We start from the raw sequence: 15,804 nt of genomic DNA, 5'->3' as shown, positions 1-15,804 counted from the left end.
TGAATAATTGCTATCAGAATTTATTCCACCATTAAAGTTTGACAAACAGTTAATAGCCTGAAATTTCACCCACAAACAAAATGCAACAATCCACGTCAACAAAGAGAACCAATTGCCCATATATACAATTTATGGTGAGAAATAGATTAACAAGGAAATTCAAATAGTTTCTGCTTGGTAAAATAGTTCTGTTATCTACAATAATTCACCATAAATTTAAAAGACATTTTGACTCCCAGGAAATAAACAAGGGGTACACCAAATAATCCTTCTTGTGAATAACAAATTCATGTCCTTCACTTTGCACACCTCCCATTGGGTGTGGTTTTGTATCTAACCAGCCATCATTCTTTCCCATGAAACTCAGTTTCCTCTTCCAAACCACCCAATTCGACCCTAAGGATTTTTCAAGCAACGATGATCTTACCAGCATGCTGGTGGGTTCTAATACTTCTAGCTGGAGCTCTTCTCAGTGCTTTGACTCCAAATGGGTTGTCCTTGCTCTGTTTCATATTTTCAATACACAATGTTAGCAGAATAGGTAAAGAGGAAAAAGCTTCAAATGGAGGTAACAGAAACAAAGAGCTATCCTTACCAATCGGCAAGTTCCGGCATCGAGGTCGCATACAGGATAGTCATGGGGGCAGCAGCTGTAGTGGTCATCACAGCAGGTTGCAGACTCAAGGGGGCAGCATCCCCATCCAAAGCAGTAATCACCATACTGGTAGACGCAGCAGCAAGTGCTTCCCTCAGGGCATGAATAATAATCATCACAAACAGTTGGGGGTTTTACAGGAGGAGATGGTGGAGATGGATCAGGCTTAGGAGGGTTCTGACCCTTCTTGGTTGGATATGATGGCTCTATGGCAATTCCACACTTGCCCGTTTTGGTGCCGGGGACATTGCGCTGCAGCCTGATGTATCCATTCTCACCCCAGCTGGATCCCCATGAGTTCCTCACAATCCAGTAATCAACACCGTTTTCGGTACCATACCCAACAGCAACCACACCGTGGTCTAGTTGTGTTCCACAGTGTCCAGTAAAGACACCCTGAATGCCAGTATATATAGTAAGATGGAACAAGACACTCTTTTAGAAGTGATCAATAATGGAACTTAGTCTAGAGTCTAATTGAAAGAGTATACAACCCCATTCATGAATAAAGATTTGGTAAATTGTAATTTACGGATAGAGACAATAAAGAAAAGAAAAAGAGTAATTTAGAGCCATTACCGATTGGTAGAGTTGGAAATCCCGGCCACCAGCCTCAATGGCAACACTAACAGGTTGATTGGCCACAGCTTTCTTCAAGGATTTCTCATCATTCTCTGGCACATCTTCATAACCATCAATGGTCACAACATGAGCATTCTTCTGCAAAACATACACAATATAAATGAAATGTTTGGGTGCAATAAAAGAAATTTATTGGACTAAAGCTAGATAAAATTTCCATCACAGCACACATACCCTGTTTGGGTCACAAGTGCCATCAAGAGCCTTGTATGGATAATCTTCTTCAGTGTCAATACCACCATTGTTGATGATAAATTGGAAGGCATAGTCCATAAGACCACCATTGCAGCCCTGGTTATAAGAAACATCACAATCAACAAGTTCCTGCTCTGACAAAGAGATCAGTTCACCAGTTACAATTTGATTTATCCCTTCAACTGCACCAATGGTTGAGAAAGCCCAGCAACTCCCTATTCGAATAAAATTATTTTGGGTTAGTTTAGGATTCCAAACAAACATCAAGCAATTACAATCACAATCACTATGCTTATCGCTCTACAAGTAATTTTTCTACACTTTTTCTGATCCAATTTTTATATGGAATAACACCATTCTTATGAGAATTACACAAATAATGCGACTTTAGAATTACGAAATTAACGAATTAAAAAAAGTTTACATAAACATGATTTGTCGCAAACAGATAAATGAAAGACCAACTAAAATTGTCCTACGGAATCTTTCCCAAAATTTCCGGGAAAGTAATATCCGTCCAAACAAACAGACACCTAACTGTAAACATTCCTGTCAGTCAAAGTCTCCAATCCATAACCAAAATTAGGCATGCATGCCTAACACAAAACATGTTCCGATCTCCACGCTCAAAAAACAACCCATTATCAACCCAAAATCTCACACACAAAATAAATAAATAAAAAATAAAATAAAACTTCTAACAAAATTAAAAATAGAAATCAGAAATAAAATAAAAAAGAAAAAAAGAAACTCACCGCATTGTCCTTGATCTTTAACCGAAACAATGGCTCCTTTTTCTCTCCAATCGACAGACTCCGGCAACTGATCGCCGACACGGTAAGCATACCGGTCGCTCTTCTTCTCGCCGGAAAGCCGAGCCTTCCGGTCCATCTTCGCACCCAAATACATAGACCTATACTCCTCATTGGTCAGATCGGCGAACCTATTCAAACCGACCTTATAACTCCGATTCTCCTTATTATGCTCGTCAATAAACCTGAGATTATCCTTGAAGATCTCGAAACGCTTCTCTTTCTCTCCCAAGGCATTGTAAGCCTTGGCGTGCTTAACAAGCCAAGACTCGTACATAACTCTCATCTCCTTCTCGGTCCTTTCGGAGGAGGAAGAAGGAACCGCCATTCCATGTTTCTGATCGTAGTCGATAATGGACATATCGACGGCAAAAGACAAACCCACATAGCAAAAAAGCAGAAAACAGAGAGCGAACGAAGATCCGGAAAAGTTAGCCATGTTTGAAGGAAAACAAAAGATGAAAAAGGTGGGGTTGTGAGTGTGTATTTGTATGGGAACGTATAGAGAGAGAGAGGTATATATAGAGAGAGAAAGGGAAAGAAGTTTGATGGGGACAGAGAAGAAGGAGAAGAGGATGGGTTGGTGAAGGGGATGATGTTATTGATAGGCTACGCTATGGTTGGGATTTTGGGGGTAAAAAGACCGAAACTGCGTTGAAATCGCTGAAGCAGGAGAGAGGAAATTGTACCTGTCACGCAGCTCATTTTTACTGGTGCTGACCCCACCTATATTTGTGATTTTTGTTTTTTTAATTTCGGAGTTAAATATTTATTTCTTAAAAACCTCCTTCAAATTTTATTAAAAAAATACAGTTACATCTTTGAAATTTTATTTTATTTTATTTTTGCATCTCATCTTTGAAATTTTAAAAACAATTCATTATTTTTGCCCTTTTTTTGTGGATAATTAACTTTTTCTATCATTTTTTTTAAAAGTGATTTTCCTTTTTATTTTTTATTTTTTTAACTAAGGATGTGTTTAAGAGTTGATTTTGGAGACTATAAAAGCGTTCGATTAAAAAAAAAAAAAGGCTTTAAAAGCGTTTCAAAGAATATAAAATAACTTCCTATGGTGTTTGGCAAACACAAAATATGTAAAAGTGATTTTTGATAATTTTGAGAGAAGCATTAATTTGATAATTCATTATACATCAAGTTTAGTTTAATAGGGGAATTGATTTCAAGAATCATTATAAAAAATTATTATATATGAATAAAAAAATTATTTTTTGGATATTAGTATAATGCTTATGCTACCAGTATTATAAAAAAAAAAAAAGAAAGAAAAAAGAGAAAGTTACAATACTATTATACTATTAGATACTAAAATATTTATCAAAATTTATTTACAAAACAATAAACATTAAGATAAATATTAAAAATTCATATATTTATACAACTTAAATATAAATAAATAAATTTGTAAATGGATTAATTTAAAACAAATGAACTAATTAAAAAAAATTGAACTTTAAAATGTATTTATTTGTTTTCCTATTTGTATTACAAAAGAAAACAATTTATAGTAAATGATATTTTTTCAATATGCATAAAATTATAAAATAAATGATAGACATATAAAGATCAAATACATATTTATAACCCAAAAAAAAATATATTATGGAACTTTGGAGGTCTTTTTTGTTTTTTTTTTTTTTTTTTTTTTTTTTGGGTGGTAAAAGACGTCCACTTCCATTGATATTTCGTGTGCGTGGGTGTATTTACGGAGTTTGTCGTGGTCTGCTCAGTGGAACGAAGCCACTCGGTGATAGAGTAATAATAGTTTGGGTAAATTGGGTAATTGGATTGTTTTTTTTTTTTTTTTCTTTTTTTTTTTTTTTTTTGTTTCCAGTTAATATGTAATTGAATTGGCTGTGCATTGACAGTTCAGTGTCGCATCATATCAAATATCTATCATGTGGTTGGCTATTTGTTTTGTATAAACTACTTTATCTATCGCCGTCAGAGATTCTTTTATATCCTTATATCTATATATATATATATATATATTATTATAAATTTTCTTATTGTTTTTTAAGATAAATTATTTGTTATGAAAATAATATTTAATTTTTTATTGGAATCTTACAAATTAACAACTTCACAGCTAGCTGGAAACATAGTCAATTATTATTATTTTTTTTACTCTGTTTTTTCAATTGTTTTTTTTTTTTTTTTTCACTCTTTGGTGGCATCAATGAATAGTTATTTGAGAAAATTAAACATTCATTTCACGTTAATAAATAAATAAGTTAGTCAATGAGTTGAGCGTTTAGATAAGATATGCATGACAATTTTTATAATTTCTTTTTGTAAACAAAGATGAAACCAATTTGATCTTCTTCTTTTTTCTTTTTTACTAATCAATTCAAGTCGATATGCATTAAACCAAATCAAGTTAGTCAAAATTAATTTATTGTAACAGTTATTGAGCCAATTAAAATTTGTCAACTTTTGTGAGCAAAATTAAATCATGTGCCTAACTATGTGTTACCCATGGGAAAATTAAATTGATACAATTATAAATGCTAAGGTCATATGATTGAGTTTGATTCCATTAGTATATTATTCATATCAACAATTATGAGGTTGTGATTTGATTCACATCACAACTCTATATTTTTAAATTATTTTTCAAACTCAAAAATGAAAAAAAAAATTTTTTAATGAAAAAGACTAAGCTAGTGTACATTTTACACTTTGCTTCTAAGCTCTAAAAATTTCTTAGATTATTTTCTTAAATATTATTTTAATGCGACTGTAATCTATATTTGTCTACTACATTTGACAAAGCTATAATTAATATATCATTCATATTCATAAACATGAGGTTGTGATTAGATATACGCCATGATATTATACCATTAAATTATTATTCAAACTCATGCAAAACAAAAAAAACTAAGCTAGTGTACATTTTACACTTTGCTTCGAAGCTCTACAAATTTCTTATATTATTTTTTTAAATATTATTTTTATGCCATTGTAATCTCTACTATATTTGACAAAACTATAAACACTTCACAAAAATATTTAAAATGTAATTAAATAAATTAGACAGAATTCCATAAGCTACGCTAATTTTATCAATTCTATTTGTTAACTTATGAAATTAAGGTAAAATGATTATAAAAATAGAACAGGAGTCAATTTCAGGGTTAGTTTGGAAGGGAAAGTGCAAAATATACTAAAATCAATAGTCTGGTATGTGAGATTTTATGATCTTCAAGTGTCTCTTTGGAGATAGCCTAATGGTATAGGTTTAAATTCGAACGCTCCATTTCCAATACAAGCAAATATATATATATATATATATATATAAATATGTATATAAATATATATGTGATGATTAATTGAGTAGTTCACAATTACATGTATTTATTATGAATATATGTGATTCATGATTCAAAAAAGTGGCTATTGCAAAAATGATAATAATAACAATAAGCTTGTATAAATTTATTGAATTATGGTGGTGAGCTAAGTGCTAATTAATCATACTTTGCTAGTTTTGAATTCGAAGGTGAAATATCCTACTACTTATTGAATACCAGTCTATAATAAGTCTTTTGTAATGTGATTTTTAAAATCATTGCAAAGTCGATTGCGAATCAGTTAAAGCTTGTTCATCCTTATGCTATCTTTGACGAACAAAATATTCTATACTTGGACAACAGGTTATGGACAATGTAATGGTTGCGTTTGAGACAATGCAAACCATAAGTTGTCAAAAGAATGGAGATAATCATTTGCTTGCTCTTCAACTTATATGGATAAAGTCTATGATCATGCTAAATGAGCTTTTTTTTTTTTTTTTTTTTTTTTTTTTTTTTTTAATAATGATGTAAACTATATTTCGAACTTTTATTTCAAAGTTAAATATTTCTTAAATCGCCTTTAAATTTTGTAAAAAAAATAAAAATATAGCTACATCTTTGAAATTTGAAAATTGATTATATACTCTCCATCATTTTTTAAATTGATTTTTGATTAAAGATGCATTTGAGAGTGATTTTCAAATCTTTAAAGCGTTGTAAAGAAAATGAAATCACTTTCTATGATATTTGATCCAAAAAAATAAAAAAAATCTAAAAGTAAGTTTTAATGATTGTTTTAAAGAAATCACCTATTTAATAATTTTGCAAGAATTATTAATTAAATTTGGTGATTCCCCATAAACCAAATTTTATAGAATAGTTTATTAAAAAAAATTGATTGTTTTGATATTAACATGATAATGATGTTATTTAAATATATTTAAATATTTACAAATAACATTTGTTAAGATATTATTGAATAACATATTTAATTGAAATGCATTTTTATTTGTCTTCCTAATTATATTAGAAAAAGTATATTTAATGACTATTTGGGTGAAGCTTGTTTTTGGGTTGATTAATTAGGGGACTTTTTGATTTATATGATTCTTTTAGTCACTTTTTTCTATTAGGAATTTTTATCGAGTAGTTCATTTGCTTACTCGTTATGCTTTAGATTTAATGTCTTTTGATTCTTGGAGGGTATTAGGGCCTAATTGGCTTTTACTTACTCTACAAGCTGACCGTTGTACTTTGTTGGTTCTCAATGAAAATTTTTTTTCTTGAAAAAAAATATCTCTAATAACCACATAGATAGTAAAAATTAAGCAATGCTACATAACCAATGTGAACATTGTTTAAAAAATTTATTTTTCAATAGTAATATCTAAAATATCAATCTAACCTAATATTAATAAAGTGGATATTTTTTTTTTAAAACTCTGTTAAATATTTTAAAAAGCTAAAATTTCTTTCAAAAGTAAAATATATATATATATATATTTATATGATCAATTAACAGTTATAAATAATTTTTATCTACATTATTATAGGAAAACAATTTTAAATTTTTTATATACATTTATGCAATATAAATTTGTACGATGTTAATTTTTATATCATATAATGATTAATTCATATTCACCATTAAAGATATTCTAAATATTATATAACTGCAATTTATAATAAATGATATATTTTTAATATACATAAATTATAACCTAAACGATAAAATAGTAGTTATATTTATTTTGACATAAAATGATAAAATACATATTTTATATCAAAAAATAATAAAAGTTTGGAGTAATTGATAGAAATTTTCCTTTCTTATTTTGGGTATGTTCAAGTCCCAACCCTAGCCTTCCACATCCTTTGGATTTTGTCTATATGGCATGTTTTGGAAGTTTGTCTGGTCTGTCAAATGGAGTTAAGCAGCTTGGAAATATAATAATAATAATATGTTGGGAAATTTGAGTAATTGGATTGGTTGCACATTTTACTGTCATAAGGCATATCAGCATGTGACATTTTGAGATAGCAACCAAATTTATCAAAATTTAAATCATAAATTTTAATTTATAAATATAATAATTGAGTAGCTTTTTTCACTAAATTATCATCTTCAATAATGGTTTGTTATTTGTATTGTATATACAGCTTTGTCTACCCTGGTTGGAGATTGGGCCTCTACTTTATTTGAAGCCTTAGCTATCAAAGAAACTGGGGTCTTCAATTTTATTATATATAATAATGTTTTAAGATAAATAAATATTAATTCATTTATATCATAACATATTTCACTTAAAAATCATAGGAACAAAAGAAAGACTAATTTTGTGGTGTAAAATGCATAGAGAAAAATCCACCATAATGGCCAAACTCACTCTGGAATCCAAACGATTTCAAATTTACCTTCTACATTGCTAAGATTTCCGCATAATTTCAAGGTGAGAGAGAATGCAAAGTAAAAGAGATGAAGAAGAACTTTTTTTCCTTGATATTTTAGATGAAGAATGATTAATGAATATTGAAGACGTTTCAATGTTAGAAAATTTATTTACCTAAAAGTTGAGAAGAGATATAATCTGAAAATAGGATTGTCAACTCATTAATATGATTAATGTAAAAAAAAAAAAAAACCTCATTAAATGTGATTAGAAATTTACTTTTTCAAAAATAGTTAAAATAATTATATTTCCTTTTTTTGTTTTTTTTTTTTGGAGTTCTCTAATTAGATTAGAAAACTTTTGATAAATTATAAGATAAATTTATCCTTAAAAATCAATTAATAAATTATTTTTAATTACAAAATGGACCTCTTAATTAATACACATAATTAGTTTTGATATATTTAATATATTTAAAATATTTAATTATGGCTTTGGCTGTCTTGGGGCTTAAGCCCCACCTGGCGTTACCCTAGAGACACCACTGGTCAGAGATTCTTTTCTACCCCAATATTTTAAATTTCAAAATGGACCTTTTAATTATTACATATAATTATATTTGATAAATTTAATACAGTTAAATAAAGCTGATTTAGTTAGTATATTATCCATATTTACATTTAAAATATATAATTTTAATACAAACAGCCACAAATTTTCTTTTTTAATGTATACATTATTTTGGATTACAATTTTTGAAAATAATATCCACGAACCTTTTATTCCCAATATATTACTATAAAAATTAGTCTTCTAATTAGTTCATATAACCAATACATTATTACTAATTATATATATATATATATATATTTAATATAATTATATATAAAATATTTAATTGTGTCCCTTGGTTGTTTTGCCGCCACTGGTCACGGATCCTTTTATATCCTCATATATTATTATAAAAATAAACATCCTAATTATTACATATAATTAATTCATTATTTCTAATTTCCACATGAACGTTTTTAATTAGTATATAAAATTATTTTTTTGATATATTTAATATATGTAAAATATTTAATTGGGGCCGCCACTGGTCACAGTCTCGTTGATCCTTTTCTATCCCAATATATCATTATAAAAATAGACCTTGTAAAATATTTTTAATTTCAAAATGGACTTTTTAATTAGTACAAACAATCTTTCATATATTTAATATTTAATACATATAAAATATTTAATGGCTGCTTTTGGCCTTAGGCCACCGTCGCCCACCGCCTTGATGGCTTTACCAGAGCCGTCATTGGTGAGAGAATCATTTATACCCTAATATATTATTATAAAATTTCTTATTATTCTTTATTTTATTTATTTTGCATGTGTCAATTGTTTTTTTAAAGATAAATTATTTTATCATGAAAATAATATTTTACTTTTTTTATTGGAATTTCACGAATTAACAACTTCCCAGTAAGTAACATTTTTTTTTTTTTTAATTTTATATAACTCTTTTGCCTTACCAATGAATAGTTTTTTGAGAAGTTATTTTTAATTACAATTTAAGAGAGGGGAATTTTTATCAAGATAGAGTTTTGCATTCCGGTTTATTTGCATGATAGTTTCTGTAATAAAAACAATTTGATTTGATTTTTTTTATTTTTTGGTTTTTTATGCGTTCATCTTCAATAAAATTTCATAACATTGAACCAATTCAAGTCAATGTGCATTCAAGTTAGAAGTTAGTTTTTGTAAACTTAATCTAACGGTAAAACAATTAAAAACACATGTTAAATCAGGAAATTTGTTTCTATCCAGGGTTAATTTAATAATAATTATAGTTTTTTGGATTTTTTAAACAATTAAAAAGTTCAAGGAAATAAAAAAAGAAAAACAGAAAAAAAAAAAAAAACAAACAAACAAACAAACTTTATAACTAACTTATGTTTGCGTTTTTTTTTTCTTTTCTCATTCTTAACGTTATAATTAATATATATGCCTAATAAACTTTACGTATCATTAACTAATAATTGATTTAAGAAAATTAAACAAAATTAAAAAATAAAAACTAAAAACCAATTATGTTACTAAACACACCTAAATAAACTATGGATGATGAAATAGTTCAATTATTTATTATTCTGATTGGTTCATATTTGCATACTATATTACAATATAATATGAATTATTTAATCTTTTTTTTTCATATATAGTTTAAATGTAAAGGAGGTTTAAACATAAAATCTTGATGGAGGAGGAAAAAAAAAAAAGAAGAAGATAGATTGGTGGAATTAAAAGAAAAATGCAAAATAGTATATACAGAAACAAAGTAAAAATGGGCTTATAAGTGGCCCAAGGGCCAAGCTTGAAGCTGGGTTTTCCCAAAAGGCAGAAACTTTCGCCTGCAGACAATGCCCTCGATTTTCATTCCCACATGCTCTATGTGCTTTCCCAAGAAACAAACAGCAATGTTTCAGCAACCACATCATGAACATGGTAGGTGATAATGCATGATTTTTGGGCCCCCTCCGTGCAACATGGCTATGTAAGTATGTATTTTTCGGTTAACCATTTTCAAAATTATTACATTTGATGCTTAAAATCGTGTCTAAATTGTAAACATTTGTTTCTATTATATATAGATTTATATATATGCTCGCAGTCTGTATGAATTAATGCTGTTTTAGTTTTTCCACGATATTCGAGGTATGGAAGAAAAAAATTTCTTTCAAATAACCAGCTTAATGCTAAAGTAATGGAATATCCCACAACTGCTTGCGTTTATAATTGACTGAATTACAGTAAAAAAGAAACAATAATGGCGCATGTGCATTTGCCGATATTTCTCAGTTTTCGTAGACCTGAAGCAGAATAATTGTGTTGATAATTGATTGAGAATACAATTCTCTTAATTTTCAATTAATTTCGTTGTCTGCTTCTTTTTTGTTTTGTTAGACTAGAGTTTTAATTAAGCAACCTTTCGTCATTATGATCAGGAACAAATAATGTCTTTGAAAATGTGTACACACTTTACTAATTTACTGTTAAGGATGATATTGGTTTCAATAATTTTTGCATCTCATACCTATGAACTGAGAACCGATAAAACATTAAGAATGGTGTCTCTGATTCTCTTGGCCTCTAGGCTCTAAATAAACATTTAAAGTCCTGTTTTGCAGTGTTTTTGAAAAAAAAATTTTGAATTTTAAAAGCTGTTTTTGAAAATATTTGGATAATTTTTAAAAAATATTTTATTTGACAAAGTTTTTTAAAAGCAATTTTTAAACTTTAAAAGCTGTTTTTAAAAGATTTTAGATAATTTTTAAAAAATGTTTCTCACATTCGAAAGTACATCTAACCAAAATCATTTAAGAGGGACTTCATCATGAAGAACTTTTGGAGAAGCAGAAGCAAGCTATGCCTTTGTTTAGCATTGCAGATTTTGAGGCAAAAATAATATTTTTGAAAATATTTGGATAATTTTTATCTCAAAAGCACTTTTAACCATATTACATCATAAGCATTTTTTGGAGAAGCATAAACAAAAAAAAAAAAAAAAAGTTGTGCCAAACCAAGGTTTTAGTACAGTCCATCTCATGCCACAAAAAGCTTCATTCAACGCAAAAAAAAAAAAAAAAAAAAAAAAAAAAAAGGGGAAAACAATAATATAGAAAAACAAATGAAATTCATTTTTATAAACAACTTAAAAGGACGAAACAGAAAATTGAGATGATTGGGCATTAGTGGCCCATGGCAAGAATTTTTCCTCCCATGGCAATAACGTCTCCTGGATGTGGAGGATATACTTGTTATTGCACAGTGCATGAGCCACCTGGATGTGGAGGATAAAGTGTTGTTGCGGAGTGTATGAGCCCCGTATTACCTTTTTATAGTATTCCGAGTAAGGCAGATTGCAGAGCTCTGTTTAAGAGAACTTCAAAGCTTGACATCGATGACTTTGAAACTTTGTCAATGTACTTTTTGAATTCAATCTGATTTCCTACTATGATATAGTTTGTAAGTCTTGACCTTGCTATCTGTATATGGAAGGCCAGGCAAAGAAAAAGGTTCCAAATCACAGGCCACAATTTTGTATGGTTCATAATGGAACAAGCCAAAACTAAGAAAAAGAAATTGTCGAAAAGTACCCAGGAAGCCCAAGTTTAACGCAAATCTGTATCTCATTGAGACATTAAATCTGCCACAGGATAATCCTAGTGACACTGCTGTAGTAAACTGGTGTTTAAGGTAGTGGGATGACCAATAGCAAATAATGCCCATGTGTAGGATGACCATGTAACCTAGTTGTTTAACATTTGAACTCATTTTTTGAAATTCAATTGTTATTCTCTTCCAGAGGATGCAGTGGCAGTAGTTGCCTTCCTTCACACTGTGCCTATTTATTTTTGTTATATAAGTTATGAACTTGATGTGAATCAATGTAGTGCTGTAAAAAGATTAATGTCTTAGAAAAGGATGAAGCAAATAATTGGTTGAAAATTTTGAATATTGACAGGATTGGGAAAATGAAGAAAGATCTGACTCCTTATACGTTTGTGACACTCCAGAAGCTAAGTTTATTTAACCTTAACTCGCATGTCAGAAAAAATTTATTTTGATATATAATGCATTGGGGAGCAGAACAGATAGAAAGACTATGGTTTCAAAATAAAGTAATTTTTTGATAATTTTCTCTCTTCTTAGATCACAGCTATTTTAGAACATGGCAATCACGGTTGGCATCCATTGTCAGTGATAAGACAATGAAGTATAGTAATTCAGAAGTTTGGCTTTTATATGAGATATGGTTGACTCTTTGTCCTCCGCATTCTTTGTCATGGAAATATGGAAGATTTGATATCATCTAGCCAATTTTTGGATAAAAATTAGGTTCATAGCTTTATTGTTTTGTTTTGAATATATACAGCCATACAGCTTTTGCAGTCACGAAAATAAGAAGTCCATTCAGATGTGAGACGTACTCTGGTCTTCAATTGAGTTTTAGGTGATCTTATTCTCTGTCATGGTGATCTCAATCAGCTCTCCCCTGTTACTTAGAAAAGGACTAATGCTACTGTATGGGAACAAGCTCTATATTAAGAAGTCTCCCACCTTTTAATTGTGTATGTGTTAATCATTTCAATGTCTTATTTCTAGTTCTCTTCATTATTCTACCTTTAACTCTGATTTTTGGAGTACGATATTCTTTATTGGAAGAATATTGCTCTATAATGTTTGTTTCCCTTTTTTGGGAAGTGAAAAGCCTTTTTTACACTTGTTAAGCATGCTATCATCCTAGCTGATGATATATATTTCTTTGCTCAATTTGATCTTAGTCCAGTTGTTGATGTGCAGATAGTGTGAAGATTTCAAGTCATTAGATATCAGTGACGTAGAAAGTTATGTTTTAAGGGTCACCTAAAATGGTATCTCCTAGAGCAAAGGTGAGTCTAATAGCCTCAGGAGACTCAGCTAAAATATTAGCCACATAAGTAACAAAGGGACATGTCCTAGACACTGTTTCATTTGTACCTTTCTGCTTGAGCGATGCTTCCCTTGATAACTAATTGTGCGGGTTTTCTTTCACTTTTTGGAGCAACTCATAAAATTTTTGTGTTTAAGGAATTGGATTTTAAGATTTTACGTTTTCTCCATAAAGCTATTAAACTCTTAAAAGGTTTAATAACGACCCTTTTGGGATATAATCAATGGACATAAATGGGGAATTTTTACTAAACAGGTTTTCTCTATTTGTAGGTGAATTATGGTTACCAGAAGAGTCCTTATCAATTAAGTTCTTGTTGAATCGTATTGGAAGTAAAGAGGAAAAAGATTTGTTGACTCATAGACTTGCAAAACCTATTATATTTTTCCATAAAGTTTGTGTTTTAATCATGCTAGAACTGTTGTTTTTTTCATATACATATTTATTTATGTTGCTGAAAAGCTTATTGCCTTAATGCTTCAGAAATTGTCTCTAGTCGCCCGTGAGTTGATATGCATTGCTTTCCATGCCCTTTTTTACTTTTCAAAATGAGTACAATGATATTATTTGATGCATTATTTTTAAAAGACGATGGTTATGTATTACTTATTCTCCACCATTTATTTCTTGAAGGTGATATTTGTATCCATCCAATACGTTCCAATATTTCTTTCAGGCTTTGCTGGAAATCCGTTAAACATAAGCAGCTGATGGGACAGATAAGGGAAAAGTGACGTGACTTAGGGGATATCTTTTATCTGACCTCCTTGTGCTGAAATGAAGACTGGTATGCTTTAGGGGAATGTAATCTCAGATATGACCAACGTTTTTGCTGAGATAATCACTTGTTTAGTACTAATCTTTTTGAAGCAGAAAGGCACAACAGAATTATCTAGGTTCCTTATTTTGCCTGTGGAAAGATTTGCATGGACAGAGGTTTGTGAAGATAATCTGGTGATCAAGACTAAATCATTTTTTAAAAAGGGGGACAAGGTGAAGCACATAAGTTTTTGTGCTGAAAAGCTTTAAGGGCCTTAAAGCATTGGTTGTCAGGAATGTGTTACCTTTTAAGAGTTTGACACCGGTAAGGCTTGGAAGCAACTAAAAGCAAGTAAACTTTTATTATTTATTTATTTATTTGTTTCATAATGGAAGCTTCAATTTATGCCTACTTGAATTTAAGTGCTTCACAATAAAATTTGCCAGCAGAAGCTCTTTTTCAACCGTGGTGGGTGATAAAGTATTTATTCAGTTGGATATAATATGCTTTAACTTCAATATAAACTACTATCCTGAAATAATTTGTTTGCCTAAGAATGAGCTTCCATATGTTTTAGTCGTAGATACTGTTCAGTGGGTTAGGTTTGTGGTCTTTACTGTCATAATGGAGAAGTACAATCTTGATCTTGATCCATATATAATATATTATATTTTTTGAACTATCAGAGGTAATATGCCGTACTGACTTCCATATTTTCGCACACCTAAACGATGTACTTGGCCATGCAAAAGCCGACAGATCATACCTCTCACAGTCACATATGAGGAAGAACCTATTTTTTTATTTTTTTTTTTTGGCTGGTTGGCATTATTTTCAATGTGATAATATGGCATCTGTATTTCCAGAAGATGTTCAGAGAGACTCATCCAAAAGAATGGAAGTCCACATAATGATAATAGTTCTGCCTAGAGGACAGATAGGAGCTGGTATGTGGAAATTGGTTTGGGGCTTCTTTTTTTTTCCCTCTTGTTTAATGGAAATTACTTATTGCATAAAGAATATATTTGTTTTTGATTTTCCAAATATATATGTGTATATATATTTTACGATAGCTAAAGGGCATCGTATAATGGGATTAGTAAGATCTACAGAGAACAAATAATGCTTGACAGCCAAAAGGCATCATAATGTGGGACTGGTAAGATCCATAAACAATAGAGAATGTACCAAAGAGTACAACGAAGAATGTATCACATAATTTTCTTTTATACATGATATTTTTTAAGTGGTCTATTTCAAAAAAAAGTATAAACAAAACAGTGAAAAAAATGTGCATCATATCATTAGTTTAAAATCATTTTAATGATCAACAGCTAGAAACATCATTTTCAATATAGCATGTCATTTGGGACCAGGGACGTTGATTCCCACATGCTTAAAGCTTCATTCATGTCATTTGGGACCGGGTACGTTGACTCCGACATGACTTAAAGCTTCACTTTGTTTTATCAACCCAAAAAAAAAAAAAAAAAAAAAAAAATCCAAATTCGATCTTGTGGTGCTAAAATACATGCTTTTATTTTGATT

At 29.8% G+C, this 15,804-nt stretch overlaps 1 protein-coding gene and 1 long non-coding RNA gene across 5 annotated transcripts; one reads left to right on the top strand and one right to left on the bottom strand.

The window, feature by feature from the left end:
- Window positions 1–4: 4 nt before the first annotated feature.
- Window positions 5–2,917, bottom strand: LOC107426962 (cysteine proteinase mucunain). Its single transcript, XM_016037284.4, has 5 exons — window positions 2,248–2,917; window positions 1,472–1,707; window positions 1,235–1,375; window positions 596–1,051; window positions 5–503 (listed from the first exon to the last, which is right to left on the bottom strand). The coding sequence occupies exons 1-5, from the start codon at window positions 2,741–2,743 to the stop codon at window positions 408–410; spliced, it is 1,425 nt and encodes a 474-aa protein (XP_015892770.2). The 5' UTR covers window positions 2,744–2,917; the 3' UTR covers window positions 5–407.
- Window positions 2,918–10,400: 7,483 nt separating this feature from the next.
- LOC112492809 (uncharacterized) lies at window positions 10,401–15,384 on the top strand. Of its 4 annotated transcripts, none has more exons than XR_003057232.3 (5): window positions 10,401–10,556; window positions 12,528–13,134; window positions 13,367–13,455; window positions 14,173–14,580; window positions 14,943–15,384. It is a non-coding gene; the product is annotated as an uncharacterized LOC112492809 (long non-coding RNA). The 4 variants fall into 4 exon arrangements; XR_007242839.2 differs by lacking the exon at window positions 14,943–15,384 and having other exon boundaries at window positions 14,173–14,283; window positions 14,370–14,936; XR_003057230.3 differs by lacking the exon at window positions 14,943–15,384 and having other exon boundaries at window positions 14,173–14,936.
- The last annotated feature ends 420 nt before the right edge of the window (window positions 15,385–15,804 follow it).

Source organism: Ziziphus jujuba, chromosome 9 (genome assembly GCF_031755915.1).
Source record: "Ziziphus jujuba cultivar Dongzao chromosome 9, ASM3175591v1".
In the NCBI taxonomy this organism is placed as follows: domain Eukaryota; kingdom Viridiplantae; phylum Streptophyta; class Magnoliopsida; order Rosales; family Rhamnaceae; genus Ziziphus; species Ziziphus jujuba.
This window is presented reverse-complemented; position numbering and strand designations above follow the sequence as displayed.